This window comes from Panicum virgatum, chromosome 8N, assembly GCF_016808335.1.
Source record: "Panicum virgatum strain AP13 chromosome 8N, P.virgatum_v5, whole genome shotgun sequence".
Classification (NCBI taxonomy): domain Eukaryota; kingdom Viridiplantae; phylum Streptophyta; class Magnoliopsida; order Poales; family Poaceae; genus Panicum; species Panicum virgatum.
The window spans coordinates 17,179,010-17,198,087 of record NC_053152.1 but is presented as its reverse complement, the minus strand read 5'-3'; the positions used below and the strand labels follow the sequence as shown (position 1 = coordinate 17,198,087).

The window sequence follows — 19,078 nt, the reverse complement described above, 5'->3', positions numbered from 1 at the left end:
CGGTCCGGGCAAGCGGTCAGACCGGTCTGATTCAGCAGAGACGCAATTTGAGAAGTTTTCTTGTTTTGCTTCCGCTTTGCGACTCGGGTCTTTTGCTTCGAGATAGCTTGTTCATAGTTATTCTCGCTGACCTAGGTTCGAGGGTTTGCGGTGGTTTTGGAATATAGGCCGACGGTTTGAATTTCGGAAGAAATTTTGATCGGCTCCCATTCACCCACCTCTGGTCGCCAGCTTCGGTCCCACACATCGGATCTGGGCTGAACCGCTGGAGGAAGATGAAGCACAAGGCAGTACTAGCGTACTACAGTCAACTTTGATGCGGCCAATCAGCTAACTTCCCTCTGCACTGTTGACGAGATTGCCCGGCGACAGAATGCTGATTCTTTGGCTCTTTGACCTCGCCGCCGGTTCCTTCTTGAATCACTACCACGCCAAGCTTGGATCATGAAGCGGGAAGCAGAAACACAATGAACTGACGGACAGGATGGGCAGGCGGCTAGACGCGCGTGGGCTTGAGCATTCGTGGTCGCGAGCAAGAGCCTGATTTAGCTCATCAGGCGTCCAACTGTCTATCTGAAGTCTACAAGCCTTGCAACAGGATCTTTCGAAGAAAAAAAAAAGACAAGCTTTGCAAACAGCAAGCTAGTGGAAGTTTTGGACAATCCATTAATCACAAAAGTCATAATAACAGCAATAAGAATCTCTTTCACAGTGCACAGGAATACATGGGATCCGGGACTCACCTTCACTCCAACTCTGGACCCAGCAACTCAAGTAAAAGAAAAGGACACCACAACAGCACAACTACAATACAATCTGTATCCATGATGATGATGGGGTTGTCAGCTTCGATGGATGGCCAGCAGCTGTTTGGCCGTCGCCACAAGGGATGACAAAGGCACGCGGGCCTCCATCAGCCCTACATCACCTAGGAAGAGGCTGTAGTTCTCGGCCTCCGAGGCCGTCTCTTCCACCATGGACAGTGCTTCCGCCATGCGGCGGTCGATGAAGCACCTCGCGTAGCGAGAGTCATGTTCCATCATGTTTATGGCTTGCTCGAGTATCACCCTCCTGATCCCGGGGCAGTGAGCGCTGGGTTCCATGTTTGCGTTCAGGGCGTCTACGAGCCGCTTCACGAATCTGTCCTTGAGATGGCCGTCTTCTAGTTCTCGGGCGAAGTCTCCTGGAATGACTTTGCATATCTGCGAACTAAGGCCAATGAAAATCTCCAGTTCTGCCTTCTCGTCTGCAACCAATATTATTTCCAACGCCTGCGATGAAACACTAAGTCACCATTATAATGCAACTTATCGCAGTTAACTCATGATCATTCTTCAAACATCTCCCCTAGCTAAGAATTTCAACCGAACATACTTGAATGACTATAGCTATACCGTACCTGTCCACTTTGCTTCCAATAATAATGTAAAATGTTCACATGCATTTCCTCAGTTTTGCTACTATAAACTTTGATATGAGTCTGCATCATTATGGTATCATTGAGAGCTAACTGTATGCCATAAAGAAAAACAAAAGGCTAACTATGCTTTCCTAAATCCGAATAACCACCGAATGTGGAAACTTGTTTAATATTTTCTTAGCCAGACTGATAGACATAATTCACAAGCAGCACTATAGGCCACCCAAGTAAAATCAAGTATCAGTTGGAGAAAAATCACAGCTACAAATGGAGCACATACAGGCTAATGGTAAATTGCACCACTTAGCTTTGATTACACTACTCCAGCACCCCTCATCACCGCCGGTTCGTAAGGAGTATCACCAACGGTTTTGGGTACCGTTGGATTTAAGTCGTTGGTGATAGTGGGGCCATCACCGCCGGTTCCAGAACTGTTGGTGATGGGGACATCAACACCGCCGGTTCGTATCTGGAACCGTTGGTGATGGGGACATCAACACCGCCGGTTGAAGACACGAACCGGCGGTGAAGACCTTTTTCCCATCAAAAAAAATATTTTCATATAATAATATTGCATCATTGTGGAAGCGAGCAATAAACAAGAGTATGATTATTTTTTTAGACAAAAGTTCCTTGCCTTATGCAACAATCTGCTGAATTGAGCCAAGTGGTATACCAATATTTAAATAGTTGTAGCCCAATTCAGCCAGTCCTGTCGACACCAGCGCATCAGCTGTTCAATAACAGGGGAAGTCCACTTAGTTACACGCCTAAGCAAACTCTACTTTGGACAAGGCATTTGGTCCTATTACACGCAAAAACACTAGGTGCTGCTTGCAAACATGGCAGTTGAACAGTAAACATTACTAATCCCACACATGGGCGGAGGGCGCGGGAGAATTGAGTTATTAACCTTTGAGGCTTGAAGAAGATCCACAGATATTTGATGTAGCTAGCCGGAGAAGAACTGCAGTTTGCTACGCGTTACCAGAAAACAGAGATTTCATGAGAGCTAGAAATAGTCACAAAAATAGCTAAAACTGTCACGAAAATAGTCTATACATTGAAGGACGATAGCTATGTTTCAAATAAAAGTAGTGTTGCATCATTTGACAATGAAGGAAAAGAGCTCAAAGTATCTGGACATCGTGTTGATCCTCTTTGCCTTGAAGCCATGGATGACAATTCTCACCTTGCAAAAGGTTTAGCAATATGGCCAAAGCCCCCTCCAAGGACGTTGGTCCCAGCACAACCATAGCCTGAATTGATCTTCAGAACTCATCACGAGGGCGGAGGGCGGCGCCACGAGGGAGGGAGGGCCGTGGGCGGACACCAGGGGAGGAGGAAAAAAATACCGGAGAGAGAGGGAGGGGAGAATGAAAAAAAAAATAGATGGAGAACACATCACCACCGGGTCATATTACAACCCGGCGGTGATGCTTACGTATCACCGCCGGTTCGTAATACGACCCGGCGGTGATGTTGTCGAGAGCATCACCGCCGGGTCATATTACGAACCGGCGGTGATACGTAAGCATCACTGCTGGATCTATTTGGAACCGACGGTGATAGACTATCACCGCCGGTTCGAAACAAACCGGCGGTGATGGGGCGTTGGCAATAATGTATTCTGTAGTAGTGTTAGTAGACCTCACCTGTCTCAAGCAATAAGATAGTTCCTTCAGGTCCGGCTCTTTAAGCTCAGGTCGAGCGTGCTGGCAAATATTCCGCAACAGACTTGCTGCCACGCATCTGTACCTATCCATATGGATCATACTTGTGAGCACCTCAATGAACTCATGCCCTGCTTCCCCTAACATGGCTAGACAATTGTTGACATTGTCCATTGCCAACATTGCCAGTGCCTGCCCGGCCACCTCCCTTAGCAACTTATCAGCATCCGTACTGGAGGGTCTGTCTGGTTTGAGAAATGCCTGCATCAACAAGGTAATAATCACTTGGATGTGCCCAATCACTTGCCTTGTGTTCTCATCAATGGCAAGGTTTCTGATGATTCCTTCCGCCAACGTTCTTACTTCTTGGCTGCTCGTACCGTCTCCCAGGATCTCCGCAAGGTTTCTCAGTAGAAAGGGATATTTAGATACCTTATGCCGCAACGTTATGCCAATTTCCCCTTCAACACTGGTGAGCCTGTGCAACAACTTCACTGATGACTTCACTAGGACCTTCCGTTGTGCGTCCGTATATGTGGTCCCACTTGTTCTGCAGCTTGTGAATGCTATGATCTTGGGGATGAGGCCGCTTGCCTTGCTGATTTCCATACAATTTCCTTGATCAAAGCTAGCAAGGCCATCGAGAATTAACATGGCTAGTGCAGGTAGAAGATCTTGCTCTGTCAATGGTTCCTCCTGAGGAATTGACCATAACTTGGAGATCCCTTGACAACATCTGAATATCCTGGACTTTTGTTCGATAGTCCCAACTTGTTGGGTTGAGCGGTCTTGTGTTTCCATCAGCCTGCGGCCAGTGTTTGAAACTGCATCAGGTCTTCCCTCTTGGTTATTCTCATGGCCAACTTTGCTGTCCAATAGTGGGTTTCCTCTTTTCTGTTGGTTGCCGCATCCCAGAAGAGCTGATACAACCTGAATTATCCCTGGTATAGTTACAACTCGGATGCTTGTTGCAAGCTCAGCGGTGACTTTTGCAGCAAACAATCTAACAGTTGTATCCTCTGGGCTTGTCCAGTCCAGCATGTTGATTAACCTGACCATCGTTTCCATAGATCCGTTGAGTTTCAAAATGAACCATCTCCTAGTTGGCTGCTTCTGCAGAAGACAGTGCATCATTCTAATCCCATGAAACTGCATCTTAGGCGTTTCTGAGTTTATAGAATCGACAGCAAAGTTGTTGAGGTTGATGTTCTTTGGAGCAAGCACATCCCCTTGCATGTATTTCTCAAAGGCGTATGCATAGTAAAGATTCACAGACTCCACTCCCCACTGACCTCCGAAGCCACCACGACGGGCAAGGGACCTTCGAGGGATGAAAGAAAATAACTCGAGTATGCAGGCCACACTGTAGAGTGTTCCTTGACCAAGCACCATCCCGTAGAATATATTTAGGGATGGTGCAAGGTTTATCTTCCCCCCATTCCCAGGGTCACTATTGTCAATCTGCCTGATATCATCACCGTAGTAGTCATGTGGTATAAGGCGTATTAGTGCGAGCACCACGCGCACAATTGCTGCTGGAATCTGTAAATTGCCCAATGACACAATCGCTACAGCAACTAATTCAATTATGAAGATAATGACAAAATCATAAGGGAACACAAACGCCAACAGCACTCCTGTAGTAAGCATGCACGAATTCAGAATGATTCGATGCCAAAACTCTTGTTTGCTGCCTAGAGCACGTTTAACTAGATTGATGATACTTGGAAACCGCAGCCGGCTGATCGTCAAAAGAAGCACAACCAGAAACAGTAGGGCCAACACTACCAGTTTTGCAATTTGACTGGTGGCAATTCCTTCACCTGTGATTCTCTTTACACGGAACAAAGTGAGACCAAGAAATAAAATTGGAATGAAGGGGCTCAATAACGATATGGCACGGCGTAGCAGATTGCCTCTGAGTAACCTTGCAAATACTGAGGACACAAACCGGAGTGTAACCAGCGCTGCCATCAGGAGAACCATCCATCTCAAATAAAGATAACGGTAACTGATGAGGAGTAACAAAACGCTGGTAAAAATTACCACCACAGTCAGCCCATTCCATCCAAGAGGCTTGAAAGCGCCTCTTGTGTAAAAGAACAATTGGTAATCCAGTTTGTTATTGCGGCTGAACATCCTGCAGTAGATATGGTGCCATTAAATAAGAAAGCTATATGTATGTATCAATGTATGTAGATTAAAAAAAAAGTAAAGGCACCTAAATCACATTGTTTACAAGGAAGGAACTTGGTGAAACTATATCGATCTGCAACAGGATTACATGTAGTATAATTTGTATATCGTCGAAATCTATTGTAGTGCATGATGATGATTTGCTTACCTTGCTGCTTCTAGGAAAACTATGGTGGTTGCGAACCAAAAGTCGCAGTCTTGGCGGAGCACCGCGGGATAGCCCCCTAGCAGGACGACGGTCGCCCAGGTGAAGGCGAGCGTGCCGAGGGCGTTGCCCAGCCGCTCGATCAGCGCGACCGCGCGAACGAAGCTGTTCAGCTGCTTCTCCGGCGGCGTGTCTCCCGTGCCCGCCTGCCCGCCGCTGTGAGCCGGCACGCGGACGTGGTGCTCCCCTCCGGTGCTCTGAGCCATGGCTTGTGCGCGCGGCGGGAGAGGCTTAATTGCAGCTCCAGAGACAACCTCGACACCGAGTCACCGACAGTATGGTAATCCCCGGGAGAGGTCAACCGTTCAGGCCAAACCACAAGCTTATTCTCCGAGCACCTTAACTCTAACCTGATTACCAGCTGGCAGATAAGCTATATCTCTTCCACAAGACATTACAGCTGCTCCGACGAGGGTGACATTTCTCGTCTTTCAGATGGAAAACGAGACAATTTTTTCCACATCTCCACGGCTCCATTTATTGACGGAAAATGACGGTCGCCAGTCGCCACTCCAACAAAGGAAAACACATTGGTCATCAATGGGGGAAAATCTATTTATTGCATATGCAATTGGAGCTTGCTACGTCGCAAAGCCAATGTTCATCTTTCCCGTCGAGGTGGGTTAGGGGGGTTGGGGGGACGACCGGTAGTGATCGGCGGCAGGGTCAGGGCCGGCTTAATGGTGTAGGCAGATAGGCAGGGCGACGGCCCGGGACCTACGGAGTAGAGGGGCCTAAAATTTAGTACTCCCTCCATACCCGAAGAGGAGGTCGTTTTGGACAAGATTTGGGTCAAATATTAGAAATATAAATCATGAATAACTTTTAAGTTGTTGAGTTTCAAAATACAAAAACCATATGAATAGATTTATCTTGAAAAATGCTTTCATAAAAATATAAATATATCACTTTGCGATAAATATTTTTTATACAAATAAGAAGTCAAAGTTAAGTTTTGAAGACCTTGTCGCTATCCAAAACGACTTTCTTTTTTAGTATGGAGGGAGTATGTAGTAGGTAGTAATACTTGGTTCAATTTGGAGTATACGAGCACGCAGCCAGGCACGCAGCCACCCACCACTTCTGCCCTTCCGCGCTGCGATTGCCCTTCCAGACGACGAGTCGATGACATTGACACCGGAGATCAGAGACCGACGCACTCACGCAAACGCACGCCAGCCGGCGCGTCGGCACCGTGGCACCGTGACCTGCACGAGCATCTGCTGCCTAGGCACTAGCACTAGCGCTCTAGTAGGTTGCAGCCTTGCAATGAGCCGTAAGTTCAATTTTCTAATTATTAGGGTTCTGAACTTCTCATTTGATTAATTGCTAGGGTTCTCAAGAAATGCTCGTAGAAATTTCTTTAAAAAGAACTAAAGGATTATTATACATGGAGTCATTGGAGTTTGGTTCTTATTTGAGGTAATCATAATTCACATCACCATCGTAATAATAGTCTATGTTTCGATCATTTTAGTTTGTAACATTAATATTATTCTCACGAATTATATATATTATTAGAATTTATATCTTACTTTTAATTACCATCTCATGCGAAAAATAGTTGGCCTAAAGAGCCCATAGTGTCTGGTTCGCTCCATGGCCCTTAAAAACCATGAGCCGGCCCTGGGCAGGGCGCCGCTAGCCAGGGGTGGCGTTTTCACATCCGGTGGACCACGGACTGGATGGGGAAGGTCGGGTCTGAGGTGGTTAGTGGCACGGCGCTGATTGAACCTGCAAAAAATTGCAGAAGGTGATAAACAACCACCCCCATCAATTAGGTTGTGTTGATGCTGTTATCTGAAGCGGTGCTTCTCCTTACAATGAGCAGGCTATGTTTCCCAATGGCCATCAACCTAGTAGGCATTGGTTTGGGCAGCAAATTAACAAGGTATTCTCCATCAATAGCTGGTAGTATGTGGTGTACTAGCACTTTTGGTTCAGAAAAACAAGCAGTTGATTAATTTGGCTTCAGAATGGCGAATAACTAAACTGATAATGAAATTGCTGCAAAGAACACGAGCTCCCAAATCCAAAGTAGGGAGAAGAGAGTAACTGAAAAGCCGATCGATACGTTTATATAACTCTATCGCACGAACACACGACATGATCGTCGAAAGAAACCGATCTACTCCCTTCGTCTTAAATTATTAGTCGTCTCAACTTTTCTAGATATATAGATTTTTACTATGCATCTAGATATAATATATATATCTAGGTGTATAGATTTAGGACGAAGGGAGTACAATATAATTAAACTTTTGCTCGGCTACATACATCTTGATTCGTTGTGTGGCGGTGGGCTTCTTCAAGAAGAGAGTGCTGAGGTGGAGGATGCGGTGGCTAGGTGGAGCCGTGGAGGTCACTGTTTGGACCCGGGGAATCTATTTATCGCACGCGCTACTTAGTGCGATAGCATCGCAGAAGCGCCCCACCCCTGTTCATCTTCTTCCCCGAAGCTTGGTTAGAGTCGGTGGCAGTGGAGGGCGGCGGCGGAGGCACCGGGGGCTGCCGGAGCCAGGGGAGGTGGGGGCGCTTGCTGCTGCTATTGGATCGATTCCAATCACACGCGGCAATGAATACGCGCCCCCATTTGGACCGGCAAACCGCGTTGTGCCCTGCTAGCCGCGATGTCGCTCGATTCGGCGCAGCGCCATCGTGACGAGTGGCATTAGCTTGGCTTGGTAGGCAAGAGGTTTCCCTCCACCTCACAGCGGCACACCGGTGAAGTTCGTTGAGGTGTTGAGCACAAAGTAGGCGCGCGGCAAGCTCGAGGCTGATGTCGCTCGATCGCGCCCAACGTGAGCACGCCATTGGCCCTGCCCGGTCCAGAGATCTTGTTGCAGGTAGAGCACGCGACGAAGACGCCCCTTGCAAACCCACTAGAACCCGGTGCGTCCTTGCAGACTTGCAGTACACCCTGATAATCGCTGCCGCGCCATGGACACCATCGGACTGACAGAGAGGGCAGGCAGGCGGCTCAGAGGCGCGCGGGGTTGACTTCGGCGGGCTTGTTCCGTTGAGGGGCGGGCCAGCGGGGGAGCCGGATGTACGACGGCTAACCGGCACCATATCCATCCCCATCCAAAATTAATATACTTATATACCTATAGCCCACTCTATCGAAATATTTAATTCGTCAACTCTAACCAACCCGCTCCACTAGAAGTGGGTAACCCATAGAAACTCAGGTTCCACTACATACTCGGAATTTGCATAGAACACATATTTGACTATATATATAGAAATTTAGTGACTCCGCTCTTGAGTGGAGCCCACATGTAGGTCTAGCCACGCTATTTTAGTCAATTTCAATAAAATTTTATAGTGTGAACACGAGGATTTATTTATAGGGTCCAGCTCTTAACGTGGAGTCCAAGTATAGTTCTAGCAATACTACTTCGTAGAGAGTAACTACCAGTCATACTGAGTCATCTCCAATAAATCTCAATCAATTTTGATAAAATTTTATAGTGTGAACGTGAGATTTTATTTCTAGGATTCGGCTCTTGATGTGGGGCCCACTTGTAGGTCTAGCCACACTGCTTTGCAAAGAATAGTTGCCAGTCATACTAAGTAATTTCCAACAAATTTCAGCCAATTTTGATAAAATTTTATGGTGTGAATGTGAGATTTTATTTTCAGGGTCCGGCTCTCGACGCAGACCCACATTTATATATAGTCATACTAATACATTTTCATTTGGCCCGCAGCCCGCAAGCCCGGCACAAAGCCCACATTTTTGGCCAGGCCCAAACCTGGCACAGCCCGGAGTCCCTAGGGCCTGGGCCGGCCCGGCCCGGTACCCCGTGCCGGGCTTGGGCCGTAACCCCGGCACGGCCCGTAAAACAACGGTCGTCCTGGTCCGGCCCGACACCTAGGGCTCCTATACCTGCCCCGACCTCCACCGTCCCAACCCTAGCTCTCATTCCCCCCTTCCCGTCGTCTCCTCACCTCCCTCCTCTCGGCTCTGGCATTGGCGGCGGCCAGCGGGCATGGAGGCGGCCGGTGGGCACGGCGGCGGCAGGCGCGGCGGCGTCGGCGGCCGGGCTAGGCGGAGGTGGAGGACAGCAGGCGCGGCAACGGCCGGGGCTAGCGGGCACGGCGGCGGCGGCCGGCGCGAGCGGTGCGGCAGCAGGTCCGGCGAACCCATATGGGTGTGGCGGTGGCAGGCGCATGCGACGGCCGGCATGTGCGACGGCGAGGAGCAGGCGCGGCATCCGGCCGGCAGGCGGCAGTAGCCTTCATAGAGCGCGGGGGCGGCGGGCGGCACGGGCACGACAAAACCCCGTGCTTTTCGGGCCAGCCCGGCACGAAAATAGGCCTGTGGGCTCGGGCTTGGGCCAAGGTCATGACACGACGGGCAGCTGGGCCCGACTTGTTAAACTGGTCGGGCCGGGCCTGGCGGCCCGAATGGCCATTTGTAGTCGTACTGTTTTGAACAAAGTATCCATTTTAACCCGTGCAACCCGCATTTATATAGAACTCGCTCCACCCCACTTCATTACTAATACAATTTATTTTGACTCATCCAAACACACTCCATATCAAAAATCACGGCATAAAACCAATTTCAACTCAACCCACTAGCAGGCCTAATGGCGGCGACAGTGCTGGCTGGTGCTTTTGCTGCTTGCGTGGTCCAGTGGTCCTCCAGAACGGGGCCCACTGCTATGGTTAGAAGGTGGCTATTCTTATACTTTGTTGGGAGGAGAAAAAGTTGGGTGCCAAACTTATATTAGCACTCATACGCGTGCTAAAGTTTTTTAGTTTTGGTTAAAATTTAGTCCACATCATTAGCACTTTCATTTGGAGGAGCTAGTGATAAAATTTAGCACTTTCATCCATTAGTAATTCGCCCTTAATCTTCATCCCGCAAGCTGGAGATTGGATCCCTATCTAGGAAGGAACTTCAGATCCTGAAAATACCAGCACGTTCACGATATATTCCTCAGGAATGGCGTGTCCTCTGTGCAAAGCGTCAAAACGTCATGACCTCCCAAGATCTGCTGGCTCTTCCAGATCGTCCTCAGGAATGATAAGGTCTTCCAGTATCCGGCCAGGTGCCTCCACCAGATGAACAAATGCAGATAGCCCATACTGCTTTTTCACGCACATGGAGGTCAAGTGTGCTCACATGAGAAATGGGAACAAGACAAGGATTTCTATATACCTGTGCGTCTGACGTAAACCATGCTCACTACTCACCAGATTAGTTCATTTTTATTGATCAGATATCTCCTAGCAATTATAAAGGCAAAACTGTTATCTATTATCTTAGTATTTGGCCAACAAACGGAGCCTCCACGTTCGCTCTCAAGGTCTAGAAATTTCAACGTTAATCGGAGAAAAAAAAATTAAAATTACCCACAACTGCCATTACGAAAAAATAGCTTAAAATACCCATATACATATTTATAAATTACTCACCGGTGCCATTAAAATATATTTCTATTTATAAATATAAATCTATCCATCGTTTTGCATATCAAGGTACATATCGTGCATACCTATAGAATACTAGCTACACAAACAATTAACATATTTTACCACACGTATATCTTATTATATTACCAAAATTCCAAATGCACCTTCACGATTATATTATTATTAGTAAAAATAAACAAGATAATTTTAGGCTTAGCACTGTATTAGACTACCACCTGGCCTGCAGTGATCATGATGAGAGGGTGGCCAAAGTTGGGCCAGCGATGAGGATCACAGAGTTGGAGGCTAAGAGCAAGTGTAAGCGTTGCGCCGCAAGGTTCTTCATCCTCCCTGGAGTCTGGAGACTACCATCACCTACTGCCTACTGGTGATGTCTGAACGTGCATGTCCGCAGGCCCAATGCAAGCACAAAGCCACTGCTTGTCCAACCTAACCCTTTTTCGCAATCCTCCTGCATCTCTGTCCTTGCCGAGGGAGGGTCCTTGACATTACTCCAAAGGTTTGTTGCCGACATTGCTACAAGACACTACCGCACCTCACAATTAACACCACAAGCTCAAAAAAAATTAACACCACAAGCAGATCAGGAACCAGGACAATATCTATCAAGCTATGATTGGTATAGTAAGCTCATCAGGCTTGAACATGAACATATATTGCTGAAATTCTGAACGGAATCTTGAGCTCTGCACTATGGAGATTTGTTGGCTTCCAAAAAGTAAGAAACTTGGATTGATTGTTCCCCAACAGAAACTAGGCCATGGAGGCATGGCGCCATGCAATAAATGACAGAATTAAAACATAGTAGCAACAAACGACCAAGAGGATCATAAAGTAGGGAAGCTAACAAAAGAACAACTGAGTCAGTTGAACTGAGCAGTGGGCAGCATTACTGCAAGGGCTGGCAGATAAGAAATATGTTACTACTACTACTAGCGAATGGTAGTAGCTAATATCGAGGAGAAAGACAGTCGTGATAGGATTAGGGCTGTGCGCTTGCCATGCGGCCACATCACTGACAAAGAAAGATGTAGGCAAAAGGAGGCACCACTGCACTAGCAGCAGAGAAGCACTCTTGATTACTGAAGCAAGTAGCATGTGATAAAAAAATTAAATTTATGAATAATAATTAGATAAAAAAATACAAGATCTAAGAAGGAAGTCTGTTGACCCCTCCCTCCCGGTGAGTCTGCCACCATCGCATATCAGCCGTCTGATTGTCATCGTGTGCATCTCGTGCCTCCAATCCTTCTCCGACCCACCTCCAACCCTTCTCCGACCCACCTCGCCTCTTCCTCCCCACGACCTCATGCCTGACAGCCTGACGGTTCCACCTCCGCCCCTCCTAGATCCAGTCCCGCGACCTCCTCGTCATCCTCCGCCTCCGCCTCCCCTGCCGCCCACCCCCGAGCTTCGCCGCCGCTCCCGCATCCTTGCCGTCCCCCTCGCGCTGCCCTCGCCTCCTCCTCTGCCACCTCTCTGGCGATGCTCTCCCCACTCCTACTACCGTCGCCCTCCCACCACCACCCTTCCCACTGTGCTAGCCGTCGCCGCCACTCCTTGTCCGCCTCGCGCCCCTACCTCCGCAGCCGCGCCACTCCTCCGCGCTCGAATCTGCCGGCCAACGACAGCCCTCGCGCCGTCGCCCAGCTGCCCTACCTTCAACGCCGTGGCCGGAGCGCCTCGCCTCGAGCCGCGCGGGTCGACACCATCCCTGTCGCTCTGTGCCACGCTGAGCCTCGGCCAGCCATCCTCCCCATCACGCCTGAGCGGCCGCCGCCACAACACATCCTAGCCGCCCGTGAGGAACCGCATCCCTCCCGTCATGCCTAAAAGCCGCGGCTGCACGGTGGCGACAAAACCTAGCCGCCCATGCAGAACCGCGGCCCTCCCATCGTAGAACGGATGCCCTCGCGCGGAGCGCCAACCTTGTTAATACAATAAGAAAAACCAAGTATTAGGGGAAGAAACAAAGTAGGCAACAGCTATAGACCAGGAATGATATATCTATTGAATTTTGATGAAGTTACTCTTGGGATGATCTTTGTTCTAAATCATTTAGAATTAGAAAAGCAGTAAACCTTGAAATGCTAAAAATAGCAGTAAAAAAATGTACATAGACTAGATTTTTTTTTCCTTGGAAATCTAATTTCCTAGTATGTATGCTTATAGTATCACTTAGAACTTCACTTAACACACATCTTTGATGAATGATCATCCTCACCGGCCGGGAGGTCGGCGCGCTCGTCTGGGCCGCGACCACGACCACGACCACAACCGGCGCTTCCGTCGTTCACGGCGCGGCTGGGGACGGCGGCGGCAGCAGGTACTGCAGCGACGATGACGACCTGCTCCGCAGCATGTCCGTGGACGGGGAGTGGGTGCGCGACGCCGACGCGCTGTACGAGCCCGGGCAGTGCCCGTTCGTCGACGTGGGGTTCCGGTGCAGCGAGAACGGCCGGCCGGACGGCGAGTACGCCAAGTGGAGGTGGCGGCCGACGCGCTGCACGCTGCCACGGTTCGATGCCGCGAGGCTGCTCGAGATCCTCCGCAACCGCCGCCTGGTGTTCGTCGGCGACTCGATCGGCCGGAACCAGTGGGAGTCCTTGCTGTGCATGCTCGCCTCGGCCGTCACCGACAAGGGCTCCATCTACGAGGAGAACGGGAGCCCCATCACCAAACACAAGGGCTTCCTCTCCTTGCGGTTCCGCACTACTAGAAAAAGGACCATAGGTGCCGGTTAAAAATGAGCATAGGTAACGGTTTTACAACTGGTACCCCAAAACCGGAACCAATGTGATCGTCTAGAACACCAGGTGAATTACCCGGTGCCTAAGGTCTTTTTGGTACCGGTTGGTTACCAACTGGTACCAACAGCTGCCATGCCGTTCGCTAGCATCTCTCCCATTCCCTGTATCCTCTCCCATTCTAGTGCCAACAATTATTCCAAGAATCAACCACAAAATATTAAATCGACCGATACAAATTCCATAAATGTCACAAATCATTCAAAGAATAGATTACAAGATTGATACATTCAATACAATTCCACGTGCATCTCTATTTCAGAAAAATTTCAAAAAGAAAGAAAAATTTCAATCTCACATACATTCAATACAATCGATTGCGAGCGAGCTGGTCCTCTTCTCCTCTTTCTTCTTCCTTGCTTCTTCCTCTGTTCTTGCTCCTCTGTTCGAGCGTGGCCAGCGGCCAGCAGGCACCGGATCCGCGCCTCCGTCGCCGCGCTCAGCACCTCCGGAGAGAGACGTTGGAGCCTTGGAGAGAAAAACAGCATGAGCTCACACGAGCTCGGTGCCTCCGGTTTGCTCCATCCCAAGTCGCCAACAGCAGGACGGGACGAACCAAACTCGAAACCAGATGCAGAGAAGCGCACCGTGCGCGCACACGTACCTCGACACCAACGTGGACCCTCCTCTCGGCGGATCCGGCCGCGGCCCCGAGCACCGCCTCGGGCGGGCGCAGCCGCCACACCCCGGCCGCGAGCCTCCGCACCGACACCTCCCCCGCCTGCTTCTCCCGCGCGGCCTTCCGCGAGGCCTTCAGCGGCTGCCCGCGCAGCCTCCGCGGCATCCGGAGCAACGGTGCCGCAGCAGGGCGGAGCGGTTCCTGGAGCTCATCTGCGGCGGTTAAGGCACGGCGACTCGAGAGGATTAGTAGAAAGAGATGAGAGCTAGAGAAATGAGAGGGGTAGAGAGACGAGAGAGAGGACGGCGAGGACTTAGAAATATCCAGACAATGCGAAAGGACATTGGTACCGGGTGGTTTTTTCCACCGGTACTAAATCTTAATATCCAGATGCGAGAGGACATTGGTACCGGGTGGTTTTTTCCACCGGTGCTAAATCTTAACATTTAGTACCGGTGCGTGCTATCACCCGGAACTAAAAGGTGTCTCTTTTATTAGTCTCGGGTTATGGCACAAACCGGTGCCAATTCTTGATCATTGGCACCGGGTTGTGCCACGACCCGTGCCAAAATCTTCCCTGGACACTTGGTCCAAATCAAAAGTAGCAGCTGCCGCGCGCCTCGTGCCCGGCTGCTGCTCGCGTCCCGCGGGCCCGGCCACCGCGTGCCAGGTGCCCGCGCGCGCCGCCGCTGCCAGGCCGTGCCCGCACGCCGTGCCTCCAGATCCTGCCGCCGTGTCGCCCATGGCCGCCGTGAGGAGCCGAGCGGGAGCAGGGAGGCGCCGCCGCCGCGGCTGCCGCAAGCCGCACCTCCCCGCGAGCGCCGCCGCTGCTAGGCCCTGCCTGCGCGCGCCAGCCCGCCCACGACGCGTCGCCCGCCGCGGCCGCCGCTCTCCCCGCGGGCGCCGGTCGTGCCGCGGCTAAGCTTCGCCGCCCCGCCGGTCGATCCGCTGCGCCTCCTGTCGCGCTGCTCACCGGCCGGAGGGAGCAGGGAGGTGGGAGGGGCGACGGGGTGGGTGGGGAGCAGGGAAGGGTACATGCCCGTCGCCGGCGAAAGGTAAGAGAGATAAGAGAGAGGAGTCGTGGCCATGACTTAAAATATCGAGGAGGGAGATCAGGCCGGGCATTTTGGTACTGGGTGCTCGTTTTAACCGGTGCCATTGTGTCCAGGGCCAGCATAGGCACCGGGTCATGGTATGATCCGGTGCTAATAATGTCTGCTCCATAAGCACCGGGTCGTGCCACCACCCGGTGCCATTGAAGCATGGCCAATTTAGTACCGGCTGATGGAGTTAACCGGTGCCTTTGTCAGTGCATTGGCACCGGTTTTTGCCGTGGAGCACCTTGGCAGCGCTCGGCGCATGCTAAGAGTACCGGTTATTGATGCAGCCGGTACTAATGTCTCACATTAGTACCGGTTCAAGCAAAAAGTGGTTCTTTTGGCCTGGATCTTTGACCCGTTTTCTAGTAGTGTGGTGTTCAACACGGGCCACTGGTGGAACCAGGAAAGGCTGCAGCGACTGTAAGTACTGTCACGGCCGCATTCCATCCGGCTACAGATTAAGATCATTTCGTTTCTATTAAAACCGTGAATTGCCCACATAATTGCATAAGTTCTCTTCAAAATTATTCAACTACTCCTAGAATCACTTGGTACTTCAGTTTACCTGGCAAGAATTGTGATTGACCTCCGATCCACTGTTAATTGTTGATTATTTATAATATTTTTTTGACAGTGTTTCTTCAAAAAATATTTTGTTGACAGTAATAATAGGAAAAATAAAGCAATTAATGCTTAAGGATAAATAGGAAACCATTAATAACGCAGTTAATGTTTTAAAAACTTAGCTAATCATAGGGGTCGGGTCATCTACGGCAGAAAGGTAGTATCATCCATGCATTTTGAAATTTGGAGCACCCTAGCTTGTGTGCCAGACATTTCATACACGTTTGTTTCCTGTGTTGTAAAGAGGATGCTACTTCTCAATCTGCTAGTGGTTTGGACTAAAACCAATCTTTGTGGTTTGATTTTTGCATTTGAGCCGATATGATTTGGTGGTAACTGGACTGAGATGGCTAGTGGTCTGGTTCGGTTCGGATTGACGATCTAGATGGGTCGATCTGGTCTGACCTGGTTTGCTCGTGGATTCCATCGTCTAATTCCCATCGCCCTTATCGCCGCAGACCTGCTAGGGCCATCGCGCTCTGCAGCCAACGGTGCCGGTGCCGCAAGCCTTCGCGCCCGCAAGCGACGTGCGGAGAAGGTTGCTCCGCTCTGGCGCCGCGTCCACTAGCATCCCGCCGAGCCTCGCGGCGTCGCAGGGCCTCCTCTCCCACCTCTACTGCCATGGCGTCGAGACGGACACGCTCATTCGCATCGAGGTGCACTACGCGCTCGATTCCTCGCCAAGATTTGCACTTGGTTCCGTCCCGTCACTGGATTCGCCTTGGTTTGGAATCCGTGTGCGCAGAACAAGAGGCTGCGGGTGGGCTGCAGGTGGCGCGCACGTCAGGGCGATGGTGCCGGCGGTGGAGTGCGCGGCCGCGCAGCGCCTGCGGGCGGCCAAGGCCGAGCTGGAGCGCGCCATGCTACATGCTGCGCAACGCGGATCTCGACGAGAGGCTCCGGCAGACGGTCTCCAAGAGCCTCCGCGCCACACTTGATAGCCTCGTGCGGTCATCGCCGTCACGCGCCAAGGGCGAGGGTGACGCCGAGGATGCAGAGTCGTATTGGTTCGAGCAGGAGGAGAAGAGGCAGGAGGGCGGCATAGGCGTCCGGCAGGGCGAGGGCGGCGTGGCGGACGCGTGGTGCTGCTGCTACCGTGCTGGCGCTGAGGTGTGCAGCGTGTGCGCGACGCCCCGCTCCACGTCCTCCTGCCATGACCAGATGTCTGTGCGTCGACCGATAGGAATACTCTGTACTTTTGGTGGTGTCTTTCTCTCCTTATTGGTGTCTGTTAGTTTGAAACCGTGGTCTGTTAGTTTGAAACCGTGGTTTGGGAAGATGGGGTGATCCAATTTGGTTGAAACGATGCATGCAGATTGGTGTAGTTTGGTTTTAGAAGATAATGGATTGGGGCGGTCTGGAGGGAGATACGATATATTATTAAAGTAGTTTGGTTTGGTTATGGTCTGGTTATTACACCATTAGCAGGTGTGGCTACTTCCAGGACGGCAAGAAGCTGCGGCTGAACATGAGCATCGAGGAGGCCTACCAAAGGGCGATTGGCACACTGCAGAAATGGGTCCAGAAGGAAGTGAATGCCGCCAAAACACTGGCGGTGCTCCGGACGTACTCGCCGGCACACGTAAGGTCAGCACGCAGCTTCTGCAGTTCTGCACGACGCCAACAACCGCTAACAAGGCAGCACACTTCAATTTGTTCGACTAACAATTTGGAGATTGTGACATCCGGCCAAGCTCTATCTATGCCCAACAGGTTGACGTGTTAGAAATATCTCTTGTAATCTCTGGTTGTTTTGCAACCTGAGGAATATTGAGTACTCTATCCTGCTTGTGATGAGTGAATTGTCAACCGTGCGGTGTAATCGTGCGCTTGGTCTTTGGATTGCAGGTACACGGAGAGTTGCCGTGGAGGAGCTCAGGCCGGGCGGCAGCTGTGGCGTCCACTCCTGGATCGAGGGCGCAAGCGGCGACGGAAGGCGGGTTTCTTGGTTTGCGCCACAAAACCAAGGAAGCTGACGGCGGTTGAAGACGCCAAGTCGTGGAGGCACGGGCGTCGGTCTCGGGACTGACGGGGGCGACAGGCGTCGACGGCATCTAGGGCCTCGCTGCGGGCGAGGAGGTGACGGGTGTCGGGCAGCGTCTAGGGCCGTCAGAAGGCCGAGGCGGGAATGGCGTCTAGGGCCACGGCGTGGAGGCGGGAATCTTCCCGCGCGTGGAGTTTTGGCGGTTTTCTCAAAACCGGCCATCTACCCGGGTTTCGCGGACCCTCCAAAACCGCGGAACGGATCTTCGTCCACATGGCGGCATCGCGGAGAAGGCTTCGAGTCGAAGAAAGAACCTCGGCCGTCGGATGAGTCCAATGTATCTTTTCCGGTTTTGCCCCTACGGGCTTTCTAGTATCTAGTAAAGTCTAGGGGTATTTTAGTCTTTAGTTTAGAGAGTTAGAGGGGATAAAATAGAGAGAGAGAGAGGAGGGCAGCCCCTACTCCCGTCGCCCCCTTCTGTTTCCCTTTTTGGTTCTGCTGGTTCCCCTTTCTCCTCTCTAGGGTTAGAATTTTACCATGGCGATTTGAAGAACTTGTACCTTGGATCCGCGGAAATGGAGATCCTTCCCTCCTAGTGTCCTCCGGAATTTTAATTCGACTCATTTGCGTGTGCATTCTGTGCTCTATTGTGCCTCCTTGTGTGCTGGTTTTTCCGTGCCATTCATTTGCGTGTGAATTTTGTGCTCTATTGTGCCTCCTTGTGTGCTGGTTTTTCCGTGCCCTTTGCTACTGATCTTGCGCAGGTTCTTGGGGGGAGCTCCGAGCACTGATTCAGAGCACAGGCAGCAGCCCTCGTGAAAGAGCAAGCAGGCAGTGCAGCACTGCACGGCAGCAAGCACAAGTAAATTAAATCAATGATCTTGTGATCTGTGTGCACATGTATGCTTGGCTTTTGTTTGTCTTTGCAGGTCCTTGGATTCGGGTGCGTGTGTGGGAAATCCCAGTTTCGATTCAGATCGTTCTTCAAGAAAAGAACTGCGC

General features: G+C 50.8%; 1 protein-coding gene and 1 long non-coding RNA gene across 2 annotated transcripts; both read right to left on the bottom strand.

The window, feature by feature from the left end:
• Positions 1-780: 780 nt before the first annotated feature.
• On the bottom strand, positions 781-5,715 carry LOC120685820. Its single transcript, XM_039967926.1, has 3 exons — positions 5,438-5,715; positions 3,076-5,233; positions 781-1,271 (listed from the first exon to the last, which is right to left on the bottom strand). Exons 1-3 carry the CDS (start codon positions 5,698-5,700, stop codon positions 843-845), a joined length of 2,850 nt encoding a protein of 949 aa, XP_039823860.1. The 5' UTR covers positions 5,701-5,715; the 3' UTR covers positions 781-842.
• On the bottom strand, positions 2,079-2,720 carry LOC120685821. The gene is made up of 3 exons (XR_005679785.1): positions 2,613-2,720; positions 2,334-2,387; positions 2,079-2,153 (listed from the first exon to the last, which is right to left on the bottom strand). It is a non-coding gene; the product is annotated as an uncharacterized LOC120685821 (long non-coding RNA).
• Positions 5,716-19,078: the final 13,363 nt, after the last annotated feature.

Coding starts and splice junctions, on each gene's coding strand:
- LOC120685820 (XM_039967926.1), bottom strand. CDS start 5,700: ATGGCTCAGAGCACCGGAGGGGAGCACCACGTCCGCGTGCCGGCTCAC. Junction 5,234..5,437: donor GTTTTCCTAGAAGCAGCAAG/GTAAGCAAATCA, acceptor TATCTACTGCAG/GATGTTCAGCCGCAATAACA. Junction 1,272..3,075: donor TATCTTATTGCTTGAGACAG/GTGAGGTCTACT, acceptor GTTTCATCGCAG/GCGTTGGAAATAATATTGGT.